Consider the following 15,979-nt stretch of genomic DNA (forward strand, 5'->3'; position numbering starts at 1 on the left):
GATGCCCAGGGGCTGCCCAGATGATCCCAGAATCCCAGCATGGTGGGGTTGGCAGGGCCCTCTGGGGGTCCCCCAGCCCAGCCCCCTGCCCAAGCAGGGTCACCCACAGCAGGGGGCACAGCACCGTGGCCAGGCGGGGCTGGAATATCTCCAGAGAAGGAGACTCCACAGCCTCCCTGGGCAGCCTGGGCCAGGGCTCCGTCACCCTCAGAGGGAAGAAGTTCTTCCTCGGGTTCAGCTGGAGCTTCCTCTGCTCCAGTTTGTGCCCGTTGCCCCTTGTCCTGTCGCTGGGCACCACTGGGAAGAGTCTGGCCCCATCCTCCTGACCCCCACCCTGCAGATATTTAGAGGCATTTCGAAGGTCCCCTCGCAGCCTTCTCTTCTCCAGGCTGAACAAGCCCAGCTCCCTCAGCCTCTCCTCGCAGCAGAGATGCTCCAGCCCCCTCCTCATCCTCGCACCCCTGCGCTGGACTCTCTCCAGTAGCTCCTCATCTTTCTTGAACTGGGGAGCCCAGAACTGGTCTCTCTCCAGTAGCTCCTCATCTTTCTTGAACTGGGGAGCCCAGCACTGGACCCAGCACTGCAGATGGGGCCTCCCCAGGGCAGAGCAGAGGGGCAGGAGAACCTCCCTCGCCCTGCTGCCCACACTCCTCCTCACGCACCCCAGGATCCCCTTGGCCTTCTTGGCACCCAGGGCACGCTGCTGGCTCATGGTCACCCTGTCGTCCCCAGCACTCCCAGTCCCTCTCCGCAGAGCTGCTCCCCAGCAGCTCCACCCCAGCCTGTCCTGGTGCCTGGGGTTGTTCCTCCCCAGCACTGATGCCCTCAGTGGGGTCTGGACCAGCTCGCTCCATCTCTCTGAAGGTCTCCAGGCTTGTCCTGCAGCCTGGAGGCCGGATGGATGAGCCTTCTCGGCCCCGTGCCCCCGGCTCGGCGCGTCCCTGCGGTTCCTCCCTTCCGAGGAGGGCTGGCAGGCGTCTCCTAGGGTAGGCAGACCACCATGATGGTCCTCACCTGAGCAGTCGTTGGGGCTTTCCACCAAGACCCCTCACGAGGCGCTGACGCAGAGACGCGTGGCCCGGTGTCCTCGGCTGTGGGGCTTCTCGGTGGGATCCACACCAAGCCCCCAGCTCCACAATTCTTCCTCAGGCTTCCTCGTGCTGCACGTGGACGAAGACCACTGCCAGCAGGTCGACCTGGACCAGCTCATTTCAGGTGAGTGGGCACTGTCGCTGCCGGGGACCGGGGACTCGCCTCTGCCCGCCGGAGCCGGAGCTCGGGAGGGGGCTCCGTGCCCGAGGCTGCGGCTCGGCTCTCGGGGACAGGAGTGGGCAGCACCCACGGGTGCCTGGGGACTGGTGGCTTTTGGCCACCACAGAAGGACGAGGGTGAAAGGATCCCGCTCCCTCCTGGGTGCTCTGGTGCGGTGAGATCCGGCGTGGTGAGATCTGGTGCGGTGAGATCTGGTGCGGTGAGATCTGGTGCTGTTTCCCAGGCAGAACCTGGCTGCGTCCCTTGGGGACACGGGGGATGTCCCCGACCTCACCTGGCCATGTCCCAGGGTGACCTGGGGGACAAGGGATGTCCCCGACCTCACCTGGCCATGACTCTGGGCGAGTTGGGGGACAGGGGACATCCCTGACCTCACCTGGCCATGACCCTGGGCGAGCTGGGGGACACGGGGGACATCCCTGATGTCACCTGGCTGAGTCCCTGGGTGAGCTGGGGTCATGGGGGATGTCCCCGACATCGCCTGGCCGTGTCCCTGGTTGAGCTGGGGGACATCCCTGACGTCACCTGGCTATGTCCCTTTCTGAGCTGGGGGACACGAGGGATGTCCCCCACGTCACCTGGCCGTGACCCTGGGTGAGCTGGGGGACACGGGGGACGTCCCCGACCTCACCTGGCCATGTCCCAGGGTGAGCTGGGGGACAGGGGACGTCCCTGACCTCACCTGGCCGTGTCCCTGGGCGAGTTGGGGGACAGGGGACATCCCCGACCTCACCTGGCCATGACCCTGGGCGAGCTGGGGGACAGGGGACGTCCCTGACCTCACCTGGCCGTGTCCCTGGGCGAGTTGGGGGACAGGGGACATCCCCGACCTCACCTGGCCATGACCCTGGGCGAGCTGGGGGACAGGGGACGTCCCTGACCTCACCTGGCCGTGTCCCTGGGTGAGTTGGGGGACAGGGGACATCCCCGACCTCACCTGGCCATGACCCTGGGCGAGCTGGGGGACACGGGGGACATCCCTGATGTCACCTGGCTGAGTCCCTGGGCGAGTTGGGGTCACAGGGGATGTCCCCGACATCACCTGGCCATATCCTTGGGCGAGCTGGGGGACATGGGGGACATCCCCAATGTCACCTGGCCGTGTCCCTGGTTGAGCTGGGGGACATGGGGGACATCCCCAACCTCAACTGGCTGCGTCCCTGTGCGAGCTGGGGGACACGGGGGACATCCTTGACGTCACCTGGCTGTGTCCCTTTCTGAGCTGGGGGACACGAGGGATGTCCCCCACGTCACCTGGCCGCGTCCCTGGGCGAGCTGGGGGACACAGGGGATGTCCCCAACCTCAGCTGGCCACATCCCTGGGCGAGCTGGGGGACACAAGGGATGTCTCCAATGTCACCTGGCCGTGTCCCTGGTTGAGCTGGGGGACATGGGTGATGTCCCCAACATTGCCTGGCCATGACCCTGGGCAAGGTGGGGGACATCCCCAACCTCACCTGGCTGCGTCCCTGGGCGAGCTGGGGGACACGAGGGATGTCCCCCATGTCACCTGGCCGCGTCCAAGGGCGAGCTGGGGGACACGGGGGATGTCCCTGACCTCAGCTGGCTGCGTCCCTGGGCGAGTTGGGGGACACGGGGGACATCCCTGATGTCACCTTGCTGTGTCCCTTTCTGAGCTGGGGGACACAAGGGATATCCCCAATGTCACCTGGCCGTGTCCCTGGTTGAGCTGGGGGACATGGGTGATGTCCCCAACATTGCCTGGCCATGACCCTGGGCAAGGTGGGGGACATGGGGGACATACCCAACCTCACCTGGCCGTGTCCCTGGGCGAGCTGGGGGACACGGGGGACGTCCCCAACCTCAGCTGGCCACGTCCCTGGTTGAACTGGGGGACACGAGGGATGTCCCCCACGTCACCTGGCCGCGTCCCTGGGCGAGCTGGGGGACACAGGGGACATCCCCGTCCCCACAGTCATCCCATGAAGGCAGCGCCGTGGCCACCACGAGCCGAGCAGAAGTCGCGGGGTGCTGCGAGGGGCCGAGACGACGCCTGCTTTGCCCCCCGCGGGCACCCCGACCCTGGTGGGTGCCGGGTGAGCCCCCGGCCCCGCAGCCGGGCCACACGGCGAGCTCGGGCCCTCGGCCGGTGGCCCCGGGTCCCGTTGGGGGCTTAGCGCCGGCGGGAGGGGACGCGTGGCCTTTGTTGGCGAGGTGTTAACGGCGGCGAGGCGGAGCGGGGGGCTCGTTACCGGGGGCTCGTTAAAAAAAAAAGTCGACTGGAAGCTGGTGGCATTTTGGAGCAGCGTGAAGTAATTTTCCTGGATTTCAGGGATTTTTTCCCTGTCACCGGTGACCTCATAGCATAGAGTAATGCACGGAAACTTTCGGAGTGTTCCAAGGGAGCTGAAAAAAAAGGCTAAAAAAGGAAAAACTATCTTTCCGTTGGCTCCCCAAGCCCCTTCCAGAAGAAAGGGGCCCGTCTGTTTGAAACCAGTGAAAGAGAATCTGCCCGCCTGTGAGTAATGGCTGGAGCGAGCGGGCCCCATGGGGCTGCACCAGCTTCCCCCCACACGGGGTCTGGGGGGGCTTCGGCGTCGCGGGACCCCTCCCCGCGTGCCCGGCGAGGCGTGAGGACGCGGCGTGAATCCGGGGAGCCCGGGGCGGGGAGCGGGAGGGAGGCGAGGGCTCTCCTGCGCCGGGTAAACAAGCTACTGGAAAAATGTTATTATGCTTTTACTGCTAGGAAAAACTACCTGGATCCGTTGCCTTGCTGCCGGGAGCCGTGCCAGGCGTTGGGAAACGGTGCTGATAGGGGAGGGCTTGGCCCGGCGAGCGTCTGCTCGGCCCCGCGGGTCCCCCGGGGCTCAGCTTCCCTCCCCGGACCCCCGCGCTGGGGCCCTTTGCCTCCCCAGGGGGGTGCAGGAGGAGCCCCGGCAGCTTCAGCCGTGGAGCCCGGGGAGCCCTCCCAGTCCCACCACCCTGAGGAGCCCTTCTGCTCCCACCACCCTGAGGAGCCCTCCTGCTCCCACCACCCCAGGGAGCCCTCCCAGTCCCACCGCCCTGAGGAGCCCTCCTGCTCCCACCACTCCAGGGAGCCCTCCTGCTCCCACTGCCCCGGGGACACCTCCCAGTCCCACCACCCCAGGGAGCCCTTCTGCTCCCATCGCCCTGGGGAGCCCTCCTGCTCCCACCGCCCCGGGGAGCCCTCCTGCTCCCACCACCCTGGGGACACCTCCCAGTTCCACCGAGGTGCAGGGCCAGCAGCCTCCACAGCACCATCCTGCTGCTACAGCCTCGGTCCCTTGGGCTGCGGATCTGGGGGGCCGAAGAGGACTTGGGGTGCCTGTTCTCCTCGGGGGGGGGTGTGATGGGGCTGGCAGAGGGACCCGGCGTCCCTGCGACTGGAGCCGGAGGTTCTCCTGCCGTGTGTGACGGAGCGAAGCGGGGCTGCGGCTGGGGCCGGGGGTGGGTGGCCGTGTCCCCGTGGCCCCCCCCCCGGCCATGGCTCCTCTCTGCTCCTTCCAGCTCTGAACCTGCTCCTGAAGGACCCCGTCCCCGCCGTCCGCGTGAAGGTGGCAGAGACGCTGGGCCGCCTCGTCAGGATCCTCTGAGCCCCGGCGCACCCCGGCTCCGCCGCAGCAATAGTTGGGTCGGCTCCTCGCCGCGAGCCCCACGGGCACCGCCACGTCTTCCTGCATCGAGCACCCACCCGGGACCCGGCTCGCCTGCCTCCGCAGCAGCTCCATCGTCTTCCTCCGCTCTCGCCAGCCCGCGGGAGCCAGCCTGGCCCAGCACCTCCACCGCTCGCCTCCAGGACGGCTCGGCCATGGCTCTGCGGTGACCAGAGGACATGGTGGGCACCGGGCTCCTCTCCGCGGGCACGGGGTTCTGGGTGGCTTTGGGCCGAGACCCCGGGGTAGGGGACCTTGGTGGCAGCAGGTGGAGGGAAGGGGCCGTGGCTGGCCTGGAGCCGGGGGCTGGCAGCGTCCCCGGGCTCCCCGCACGGCTCCTGCTCAGCTGGGAGCAGGAGCGAGCCCGAGACCCCCCCCCCCCGGCTGCCTCCAGCCCCTCGTCCCACCCTGCTGCTCCCCGAAGCTGAACACGAGGCCCTGCCCCCCCCCACCGGTGCCGTACGCGATGAATGTGCCCGTCCTCGCAACACCCGTGTACATAAACATATTTTTAAATAAAGCTCTTTGCTCCTCAGGCGTTGTGGTGGGGTGATGGGGGGGGGTTGGGCACCCCCAGGCTGCGTGAGCGGGGTTGCAGCAGGGGCTGGGGGGAGCCCGAGGAAGATGCTGGGTCTCTTCTCCCCCCCTTGCCAAAGGGGAAGCCCCGCATCAGCCCCCGGCTCTGCTCCTGGCGTCCCCCGACCCAGTCCTGCCCCACGCCAGCGGCGCTGCCCCAGCTCCCCCTGCTCCTTCTCCTGGGTTTCTGTCCCTGCACCCCAGCCCCCTGCTGTGGTCACCTCTGGGCTCGTTTTCTCCTTTGGGTTCCGATCCTGTTCCCCTTCCTGCTGCTCCTGGTCCCGCTCTGCTCCCTGGGCTGCTCTGCTGGGACGTGCATGATATGGGGGGGTGGGGGGCGGGGGCTGCCCCTTTGTGGGAAAACCTCTGGAGCATCCTCCGCAACCAGGGGGGTGGCAGTGGACCTGCAGCGTGGCCTGGCACCCAGCACTGCTCCTCCTTCAGCACTCAGCAGTGCCACCTGCATCCAGCAGTGCTCCTGGCATCATTAGGGCTCAGAGTGAACAAGATGGGGCAGAAGAGCTGCTGTGAGAGGTGCAGCTTGCCTGGTGCTGCCAGGAGGGTGGAGGGGCCGCTGGGGGGTCGGTGGCAGGAGGTGTGTGGCACGGCACAGCAGTGCCCGCGGGCTCCGGTGCTCCTCGGCTGCTGCCCCTGCGTGGGGCTGGGTGGGGGGAAGCTGGGTTAGAGGGGGCTGTGGGTGGGGCCTAACACATTTTGGGCACGGCTGGGGCTGGCGCTCGCCGTGCCCCACGCCAGCCCTGGTGTGCCAGCAGGTCCCATGCCAGCCCCAGTGCACGTCCCTGAGCCCCCCGTGCCCCCATGTCCCAGGATGTGCCCGCTGCTGGGGGCACCAGTGCAGGCGTCAGTTGATGCCCCCCCCCAAACCTCCCCACGGAGCTGGGGTGGGGGCAAGTGGAGACCCCGGGGAGGGCTGAGGACAACTTCACCCCATCTCCTGCCCTTCCATCCCTCCACCCCCACCTCCGGCGCCTCCCTCTCTGTCCCCCCCACCTGGGGTACTCCGGGGAGGGAGGGATGGCGACGTGCAGCCCAGCTCCCATCGTGGTGGGGTGGCTGCCCCGCAGGGACGGGGACAGACGGGGCTGGACCGAGGTGCCGGGCTGGGGGACGCAGCGGCATCGAACGGGTTGTGGTGGGGGGCTCCATGCGTCCCCACGGCCTCAGGGAACGCAGAACAAGGCACAGGGTCGTATCCAAAAGAGTTTAATGAGAAAAGCCCCCCCCAAGACCCCGCGTGCGGCAGCACGAGTGACGTCGCCGGCAGAGCGCGGTGACATCGGGCGGGAGCTACGTGTAGAGCCGGACGGTGCTGTCGGCGCCGGAGGAGAAGACCCAGGGCTGGGTGGGGTGGAAGAGGACGTCGAGGACGCCCAGGTCCAACGTCATCGCGTGGCCCTTCAGCACCTTCACGGGCACCAGCAGCGGGTTCTGGAGCAGGTCGCTGTGGTGGAGACGGACAGGTCAGCGCGGGGCTTCGGCTCCCTCCCGCCGCCCTCCCCAGGGGACCCCAGAGTCACCCCAGAAGCGCTGCGAAGGCGAACCCCCCACTGGTGGCTTCCCCACCGCCACGTACTTGTAGACCATGCCGTGGCAAACGATGACGGTCCCGTCGTCCGAGCCCGAGGCGAAGAGCGGGTAGCGCTTGTGGAAGGCCACGCTGCGCAGAGCTTTCTTGTGGTGCCTACGAAGACGGCGGCCGCGGCGTCAGGGCGAGGGGTGGGTGCTCTGCCCCGCGCCCGACCCTCGGCCGAGGCGCCTGGCCGGGCTTCGCAGACCCCGAGCTCTGCTGTGAATGACCGCAGGTACGGGAGGGGAGAGGGCAACTGGGACAGACTGGGACCTGCTGTGGGCAGCTCAGACCAGCCCAGCACCTACTGCTGTGCCCGCCCTGAGCCCCGGGAGAGCCACGGTCACCGTCCCCCACCCTGGCAGACCGGAGCCGTGAGCCACCAACACGCTGGGCAGGGCTGGCTGCTCCTGCTCCATCCCGCTGCCAGGTCCCAGGAGAGGGAACAGCCCTGGGAAGCGGCCCCGCGGGGTTTGGGGGGGCCGTAGGCAGGTTGATGGGGAGCAGAGGCCGGCACTGGCCCGGGGTGGGGGGCTCACCGCAGCAGCTGGTAGGGTCTGGTGGAGAGGTCCAGGTCAAACCAGGCCAGCTTGCTGTCGTAGCTGCCACAGATGATGTTGTCACCTGGAAGAAGGAACAGGGTGCTACCGGGGTCGCCAGCGAACCCCACGGTGCCCTGCCTGGACAAGGTCCTCTACAGCCTACTGTAGGTGACCCTGCTTGGGCAGGGGGTTGGGCTGGGTGACCCCCAGAGGGCCCTGCCAACCCCGACCATGCCGGGATTCTGGGATTCTGGAGCCCTGCCCGCACCCCAGGCGGCAGCTCCGTGGGGAGCACGCCGGGTCACGTACCTCCAGGGTGGATGGCCATGCTGGACACCCACTTGCAGTTGGCCATCAGCTTCTTGGTGAGCTCCTGCTTGAGGAGGTTGTAGACGCGGACGTAGCGCTGGGTGGCCACGAAGAAGTAGGGCCGGATGGGGTGGAAGAGCACGCACTGCACCAGCCCCTTGCTCTTGCGGAAGGGGTTCTGGCTCCAGCGCTTGCTGGCCTGGTGAATCAGCACTTGCATGTTGCTGTTGTCGGAGATGACGGTGGCGAAGTAGTCACCTTTGCCGTGCCAGGTCACCTGCTTCACGGCCTGCCGAGAGCGGGGACGGGTCGGACCGTCGGTGGGACTGCCCCACGCGTCCCCACGGAGCAGCCCGGCTCCCGCGGGACCTCCCCGTCCCCACCTTGCTGTGCCGGACGAGCAGCCGGACGCCTCTGCTGTGCTCCTCCACGGTGGCCGTCACCCACTGCACGGGCTGGACCCGCTCCTCCTCCGGCGCCGCGTAGGACTCCAGCAGCTGGTCGGTGGCCCCGTAGAGCAGCTTGTCCCCGAGGCAGGGGTTGACCAGCAGCACCGACTGCTCCCTGCAGCGCGGGACGAGCACAGGGGTCAGGGCACCGTGGTGGGAAGGAATCCCAGCATCCCAGCATGGCGGGGTTGGCAGGGCCCTCTGGGGGTCCCCCAGCCCAGCCCCCTGCCCAAGCAGGGTCACCCAGAGCAGGGGGCACAGCACCGTGGCCAGCCGGGGCTGGAATATCTCCAGAGAAGGAGACTCCACAGCCCCTCTGGGCAGCCTGGGCCAGGGCTCCGGCACCCTCAGAGGGAAGAAGTTCTTCCTCGGGTTCAGCTGGAGCTTCCTCTGCTCCAGTTTGTGCCCATTGCCCCTTGTCCTGTCGCTGGGCACCACTGGAAAGAGCCTGGCCCCATCCTCCTGACCCCCACCCTGCAGATATTTAGAGGCATTTCGAAGGTCCCCTCGCAGCCTTCTCTTCTCCAGGCTGAACAAGCCCAGCTCCCTCAGCCTCTCCTCGCAGGAGAGATGCTCCAGTCCCCTCCTCATCCTCGCAGCCCTGCGCTGGACTCTCTCCAGTAGCTCCTCATCTTTCTTGAACTGGGGAGCCCAGCAGTGGACCCAGCACTGCAGGTGGGGCCTCACCAGGGCAGAGCAGAGGGGCAGGAGAACCTCCCTCGCCCTGCTGCCCACACTCCTCCTCATGCACCCCAGGATCCCGTTGCCCTTCTTGGCACCCAGGGCACGCTGCTGGCTCCTGGTCACCCTGTCGTCCCCCAGCACTCCCAGTCCCTCTCCGCAGAGCTGCTCTCCACCAGGAAACCCCTCTGCAAGCCTTCCGCCGCGACAGGACGGCCCCAGCACAGGGCCAGGGCCACGGGGAGGGACGGGTGGGACGCTGCGAGCAGCCGGGCCCTTCCGCGGGCCAGCAAAGAGACAAGAGGGGGGATATGGGGGGGGGCTCTGTCCCGGCCTCAGTGCCCCGGGGAGGATGGTGGGGGCTGGGTTGGTTCCTCCACAGAGGAACGAGGGCCACCAAACGAAGCGGGAGGCAGGGCCACAGCGAGCAGAGGAGGCACACGGCGGCGGGGCCGGGGGTGCCAAGGAGTTTGCTTCTCGGAGGCCGGAGCGGCTTTGGGAGAGGAAAAGCCGGCACCGGCTCCAGCGAGGATGATGAAGGCCACGCCGGGGCACTCACACGCAGACGGCCACCAGGCAGACGGTGGGGTTGGGGTTCCAGGCGACGCTCTTCACCACGCCGCCCACGGGCAGGGTCTTCACGCAGCGAGCCGTGCACACCTCCCAGAACCGCGCCGTGCCGTCATCGGAGCCTGCGGGACAGGACGGGGTGGGCCGGGGGCGGTGGCGGGCTCGGGTCCCCCCCAGGGATGCTGCGCCGGCTCGGCTCAGCAGCACGGGGCTCCGGGGGCACATCCCCAAGGCCGAGGGGACCCCGCAGCTCACAGCCCTCGGGGACAGAGATGTCCCTGAGGAGGAGGACTCCACCAGGAAACCCCTCTGCAAGCCTTCTGCCGTGACGGGATGGCCCCAGCACAGGGCCAGGGCCACGGGGAGGGACGGGTGGGACGCTGCGAGCAGCCGGGCCCTTCCGCGGGCCAGCAAAGAGACAAGAGGGGGGATATGGGGGGGCTCTGTCCTGGCCCAGCAGACTGGGAGCAGCAACGCCCCGGCGCCCGCGATCCCCCAGCAGCCTCCTCCGCACGCCGGCAGCTCCGACACCACCAAGGCGAGACGTGACCGGGGGCCGCTGCCGAGAGAACAGGAGCCCCCCCCACCACCACCCCTCCTCTTCCTCGCCCCGCGTCTCTGCCCCCGCGGTCCCCCTCTCGACGCGCGCGGCTCCCGGCGCAGCTGCCGTGCTGGCAGCGTGCCCGGCTCGGCTCGGCTCGGCGCGGTCCCGTCTAGGAGAGACGCAGGCTGTGCCGCGGGAGCAGGTAGCCGGCCGCGCGCCGCGTGTTTCCCCGCAGTCGGGGTTATTTTTAACGCCTGATCTCAGCCACTTTCCCTGCCACGAGGCCAGGAATTCCACGTTGCGCAACCGCCCGCCCCGACACCGTGGCCACCGGGAGCTGGCAGCCCGGAAAACTCCAGCGCTATAAAAAGCCGACGCGCCTTCGCGGGCCGTGGGGAGCTGCCATCTGCTCCCCGCGTCTCCAGCCCGCGGCCGGGCGCTCCGCGGGGCTCTGCCGCTCCGCTCCGCCGGCCTCACGTTCTCCACTGCGGAGCGGGAGGGATGCGGGCTCCCGGGTGGGGTTGGAAAAACCCACGGAGGCTTCTGGAGGGCGGCGAGGGCGGCTGCAGGACTCCCAGGGATGCTCCCGGCCTCCTGCCCAGGCTTCCCCCCAGTGCGGAGGCGGAGGGGGCTGGCGGCTTCCCCGGCAGCTCCGGTTTTCACACGTCTGCAGCGCGGCAGCACGACCGCCCCGAGCCCCGCGCTGGCACGGGGCGATGCTGGGACCAGCGCCGGGGCCGGGCTGGCGGCGGCCGGCGTGTCCGGGGTGCCCCGGTCCGGGGAGCGAATCCTTACCCGACACCAACCACTGCCCGCTGGGCGAGACGCTGAGGCATCGCACCAGGCTGGTGTGCCCACGGTAGACCTGGGGAGGGAGACGGGAGGCGGTGAGGACCCCCGCTTCGGGAGGCGGTGAGGACCCCCGCTTCGGCACGGGGCCCGGGGTCGTTGGCGTCTGGAGGACGACCAGACCCCGGGGTCCCCGCTCTTTTCCCGGGGTGGGTCCCCTGCTCTGCCCACCCACAGCCTGACCCCACTGCAGGCAAGGAGCCGAGCCCGGCGCTGCCGTTACGGGCTCACCGGGTCTCGCCCACCGCCATGGGCACGCACGGCAGCACCCCCAGCTCCCCGCGTCCGCTCACCAGGGCCTGGGTGGTGGGGAAGGGCTGCAGGTCCCGCGGCTTCGGCAGCTTGGGGATCAGATCCTCCGGGTCCACGTTGACCTGGGAGAGGCAGGCGGTGAGACACAACCAGGCTGTACGGCCCCGTCGCCGGCTCCGGTTGGAAAACCCGGGCTCGGGGCTCCGGGCCAGACCATGGGACCGCGTTTTTCCAAGCGTGGGCACGGTCCTGCCCCAGCTCAGGAGCTCTGCAGCGAGCTGGGACTGGTGCTGCGGGTACATGAGGGGCATCGTGGTCCCCTGGCCATCGGGGCATAGGCAGGCTGGAGCAGAAGCCAGCCTGAAAGACACCCAGGACGCCTGGGTGGGGGGTGCTGGGGTGGGAGAAGCCCTCACCCGCATTTTCCTCTGGCGTGGGCAGAGGTAGAGGTCGAGGCAGCGCTCGAAGCGCTCGTGGATGAAGCGGGGGTAGGCAGGCACTGCCCGCAGGCACCGGTACTGCTGGGGCACGAAGTTCAGCTTCCGCTCGGCCGGTTCCTGCTGCTCCCAGGCCAGCTTCTGCGGGGCGGAGGGGAGCTGGGGTCAGCGGGGCTTGGCAGGACCCCCGGACGGCCCTGATACATCCCCCCACTCCCCGCCCCGGGCCCAGCAAGAGCCATCCCCAAGCTGGTTCCTCGCAGGTCGTCTGAGACACCGCGCTGAGCCCCTCGGCCCCAGCGCTCCCCGCCTGCCTCCGGCCGAGCCCTGCCTGGTTTTGCCCCCCAGCTCCGCTCGGAGCTTCTACCCTGGGAGGTGGCCCCGCTTCTTCTGTTCCTGTTCAGGGGGGGCTGAGGAACCTTTGCTTTCGTCTCCCTTGCAAGGTCTCGGCGCGTCTCCACACGGCGTGGGCTCCAGGGTGTCCCTCCGAGGCGCGGCGCTTCCCCCGCTGCCCTCCCCCAGCTCCCAGCACCCACCGAGCCTCTCCGTGTGCCTTCCCCCACGGTCCCGGCCACCCACGGCCTCCCCCTTACCTCCTCCTCGCTGAGCAGGTACTCGGGTGGGGGGTTGTAGGACTCCTCGTGCCCGGGCAGCTTCATCTTGGGGGCCGGGACGTGCATCTTGTGGCGGCCCAGGATGGAGTTGGGATCCTCATGGGCCCAGAGGTCGTAGTAGGTCGGCGTGTCGTCCTTGGGCTTCCGGGGCTTGATCCAGCCCATCTTGATGGCATGGACCAGCTTGGAGACCTGTGGGGCAGGGCGAGGTCAAGCCCAGGAGCCACAGGACCCCACAGGCTTGGGGAGGAGGAGGAGGTGTGGGGTGTGAGGATGGAACCAACGGCCGCCAAGCCCAGCTCGGTGGCCCCGAGAGCCTGGGGGCTGCGCAGCGTGGGTCGACGTGGCACGGGTTTGGACACGAAGCGCGGCAGCGGGAACGGCCGTGGGAGTGGGTGGGCTACGGCAGGGACACGAGGGGCTGCCGGGCAGGAGACCAGCCCTCAGCGCTGCCGTCTGCGCGGTGGCTCCAGCCGCACCCAGGGCCTGGCTCTGCGCTCCCAGCTCAGCCCCGGGTGCCGTCAGACCTCTCACCTTCTCCTTCTCGATGAGGGAGGGGATGAAGCTCCGCTTGTCCGCCGGGCGGTTCGTCACCGGGTGGATCATGACCTCGTGGGTGAAGAAGTCAACGGCCGGCTGGGGAGACACAGACCCGTGTGGCAGCGGCCGCCGCGCCCGCCCTGCCCGTCCCGGGGCCGCCCGGCGCCGTGCCGTGACCAGACCTCGTAGGGGTTGAAGTGGACGTCCCCAAACTGTCCCTTCTGGAGCCGTTGCACCAGGTCCACCTGCTCGTCTGTCAGCTTGATGTCCGCGCCTGTCATCTTGTCCTGGACCGTTCGCCTGCAGGGGAACCGACCGGGACAGGGTTAGGGCTGGGCTGCAGCATCCGTCCCCGACAGCGACGGTGACGCCGCGGGATCCCGAAGCCAACGTGCCCAGGAGTCACCCCGGGAGACCTCGAGGTCTCCAGACTCGGGCTCCGGGGCTTTCGAGCCCCGCTCCACGTAGCGAGCACGTCCCGCCGTGCCCCCGCCGCGCTCACCAGTAGTCGGGGTTCTCCATCTTCTCCAGGAACATGTCCAGCTCGTCCTTGTTCCGGATGGGCTTGTAGATCTTCTTGCCCTCCAGGTTGTAGCCGATGTGCGGGAAGTCCTGGTACCACTCCATGGGGATGTTGCCCACCGTGTTGCGAATGTCCTGGCGGGGAGCGGAGGGACGGCGGTGTCAGGGCAGGGGACGCTGCTTCAAGCAGGCGCACCCCTGGGTGCCGGGTGGGGGGGTCAAAAAGGGGGGGGGGGGGGCCTAAGGAAAGCCCAGGTGCTGAACCCCGCTGCCTCCCCCTCGCACGGAAAAGCCGGAACACGGCAGAGCTCTGCCCGCCGCTTGCAGCGAGGATGCCCCAAGCTCTCCCGGCGGGAGCCACGCAAAACCCCGGCTGCGAGATGCCGATGGGATGGCACGAGGCTGGAGAGGGGTTCACCAGGATGGGGGAGGCAACGCCTGAACCCCGAAGCTGCAGCGGGGTGAGGAGGGCCGGCCTCTCCGACCCCAGCGCCCGGCGCGACCATGGGCAGCCCCGAGCTGCGCTGCGTCAGGGGATGGGGCAGAGGACGCCGGCGTCACGGGCTCGTCGACCGCAGCAGGAAGGGTGTGAAAACCTTTTGCCGGCTTGATCCCAGAATCCCAGCATGGCAGGGGTTGGCAGGGACCCCTGGGGGTCACCCAGCCCAGCCCCCTGCCCAAGCAGGGTCACCCAGAGCAGGGGGCACAGCACCGCGTCCAGGCGGGGCTGGAATATCTCCAGAGAAGGAGACTCCACAGCCCCTCTGGGCAGCCTGGGCCAGGGCTCCGTCACCCTCAGAGGGAAGAAGTTCTTCCTCATGTTCAGGTGGAGCTTCCTCTGCTTCAGTTTGTGCCCGTTGCCCCTTGTCCTGTCGCTGGGCACCACTGGAAAGAGTCTGGCCCCATCCTCCTGACACCAACCCTTGTGATATTTGTAAGCATTTCGAAGGTCCCCTCTCAGCCTTCTCTTCTCCAGGCTGAACAAGCCCAGCTCCCTCAGCCTCTCCTCGCAGGAGAGATGCTCCAGTCCCCTCCTCATCCTCGTAGCCCTCCGCTGGACTCTCTCCAGTAGCTCCTCACCTTTCTTGAACTGGGAAGCCCAAAACTGGACACAGGACTCCAGATGGGGCCTCCCCAGGGCAGAGCAGAGGGGCAGGAGAACCTCCCTCGCCCTGCTGCCCACAGTCCTCCTCATGCACCCCAGGATCCCGTTGCCCTTCTTGGCACCCAGGGCACGCTGCTGGCTCATGGTCACCCTGTCGTCCCCCAGCACTCCCAGTCCCTCTCCCCAGAGCTGCTCTCCAGCAGCTCCGCCCCAGCCTGTCCTGGTGCCTGGGGTTGTTCCTCCCCAGGGGCAGGACCCTGCCCTTGCCCTGGTTGAACCTCATCAGGTTGCACTGGTGGGGCCGATGCCAAGCGCAGAGGCAGAGAGGGGGCAGATGGGGACGTTTCGCTCCGCTCCCCCCCGGACAGGGCCGAGGGGACGTTTGGCCAAGGGAGGTTCAACCCCAGGAGCGGGTTCGGTGGGCAACGCAGACCTCCAGACTCGCCACCACCAACAGCCCTGGGGACAGAGCTGGGGGCCCTGTCCCACCCGACCCCCAGCGCCAGCCCCTGCTCCTCGCCCACCCCGGCCGCATCCTGCCCCTCGGGACCCTCCGGCCTCTCCCAGCTGCCCTCACCTCGCAGAACGCCGAGACCCCGTCCCCAGTTACAGCCACGGAGGGACGAAGGTGTGACGGCGACCTGTGCCCCGCACACCCCGCAGTCAGGGGTCACCCTGGCCCCGCGGCACCATCTGGTCCCCATAAACACCCGCGCACGGCGCGGAGCCTCCCACCGAAAGGCGCCGGGAGCCCCGGGAAGGCCGAGCCGGTGGGAGCCCCACCGGACCCATCCATCACCCTCCGAGCAGCCGTCAGCGCCGGAGGTGGCAGCCCCAGAGGGGATCTGGGCAGGAATTTTTTCCCCCTTGGAATCAGGGGTCGCTCCCGGGATGCTGCCGTGGGGCTTGGCTGGAGGCTGCGTGTTGGGGGGCACGGTGAAGATCCCGGGGGGATCACCTGGGACCACCCGTGGCACCCAGCCTGGGGGAGAAGCAGCGCAGGGGACGCAGCCGGCAGGCAGCGACGCCGGAGCCGCTCCGCTTCGCCTCCGGGATGCGGGCACAAACGCATCGGCAGCGCGGATGCTGGGGTGACGATGAGGATGCAGGGGTGCAAACTGCTCCTCGGTGGCCGAGGGACTGCAGCAGCTTCGCCTTCTCCATCCCTTTTCCCCCCGTGGGACGCTCTCCCCACCCTGACGAACACACGCGGCGCGGGGAAAGCTTGGAGCGGGGCCGCGGTGCAGAGCAGCAGGGCTGAGACGGAGCCGGCGAGGATTCTGAACATCCCAGGGCTGCCTTGCCTGGAGCCTGGGAGCCCAGACTGGGCGTCTCTTCCCGAAGGCCGGCTCGGCTCTGCCAGGAGCTGGGACTTGACGCAGGAATCCCTGGGAGAAGCTCTTGCCAGGAGCACGGCCAGGATCCCGGAATATTTTCTCCTCGAACGCGAGCCCCGAGGTCTGGGCAGAGAGGAACCTGATGAGGTTCAACCAG

At 68.5% G+C, this 15,979-nt stretch overlaps 2 protein-coding genes across 5 annotated transcripts in view; one reads left to right on the forward strand and one right to left on the reverse strand.

The window, feature by feature from the left end:
- The window catches only part of MROH1 (maestro heat like repeat family member 1), a 73,349-nt gene extending 68,404 nt beyond the window's left edge, over positions 1-4,945 (forward strand). For all 4 annotated transcript variants that reach the window (XM_075415405.1, XM_075415403.1, XM_075415406.1 and 1 more), the window contains 2 exons: positions 1,150-1,215; positions 4,762-4,945. In XM_075415405.1, coding sequence (XP_075271520.1) covers positions 1,150-1,215; positions 4,762-4,847 — 152 coding nt within the window. In that variant the 3' untranslated portion in view covers positions 4,848-4,945. The remainder of the gene's footprint in view (positions 1-1,149; positions 1,216-4,761) is intronic.
- A 1,746-nt stretch (positions 4,946-6,691) lies between these two features.
- The window catches only part of BOP1 (BOP1 ribosomal biogenesis factor), an 82,998-nt gene continuing 73,710 nt past the window's right edge, over positions 6,692-15,979 (reverse strand). Inside the window, exons 4-16 of the mRNA XM_075415408.1 lie at positions 13,361-13,515; positions 13,041-13,158; positions 12,853-12,954; positions 12,298-12,510; positions 11,684-11,845; positions 11,309-11,389; positions 10,962-11,031; positions 9,612-9,744; positions 8,306-8,486; positions 7,923-8,211; positions 7,611-7,695; positions 7,078-7,185; positions 6,692-6,945 (exon numbers count right to left, since the gene is read on the reverse strand). Of these exons, the coding sequence (XP_075271523.1) occupies positions 6,792-6,945; positions 7,078-7,185; positions 7,611-7,695; positions 7,923-8,211; positions 8,306-8,486; positions 9,612-9,744; positions 10,962-11,031; positions 11,309-11,389; positions 11,684-11,845; positions 12,298-12,510; positions 12,853-12,954; positions 13,041-13,158; positions 13,361-13,515 (1,851 nt within the window). The 3' untranslated portion in view covers positions 6,692-6,791. The remainder of the gene's footprint in view (positions 6,946-7,077; positions 7,186-7,610; positions 7,696-7,922; positions 8,212-8,305; positions 8,487-9,611; positions 9,745-10,961; positions 11,032-11,308; positions 11,390-11,683; positions 11,846-12,297; positions 12,511-12,852; positions 12,955-13,040; positions 13,159-13,360; positions 13,516-15,979) is intronic.

This window comes from Opisthocomus hoazin, chromosome 3, assembly GCF_030867145.1.
Source record: "Opisthocomus hoazin isolate bOpiHoa1 chromosome 3, bOpiHoa1.hap1, whole genome shotgun sequence".
NCBI classification, from domain to species: domain Eukaryota; kingdom Metazoa; phylum Chordata; class Aves; order Opisthocomiformes; family Opisthocomidae; genus Opisthocomus; species Opisthocomus hoazin.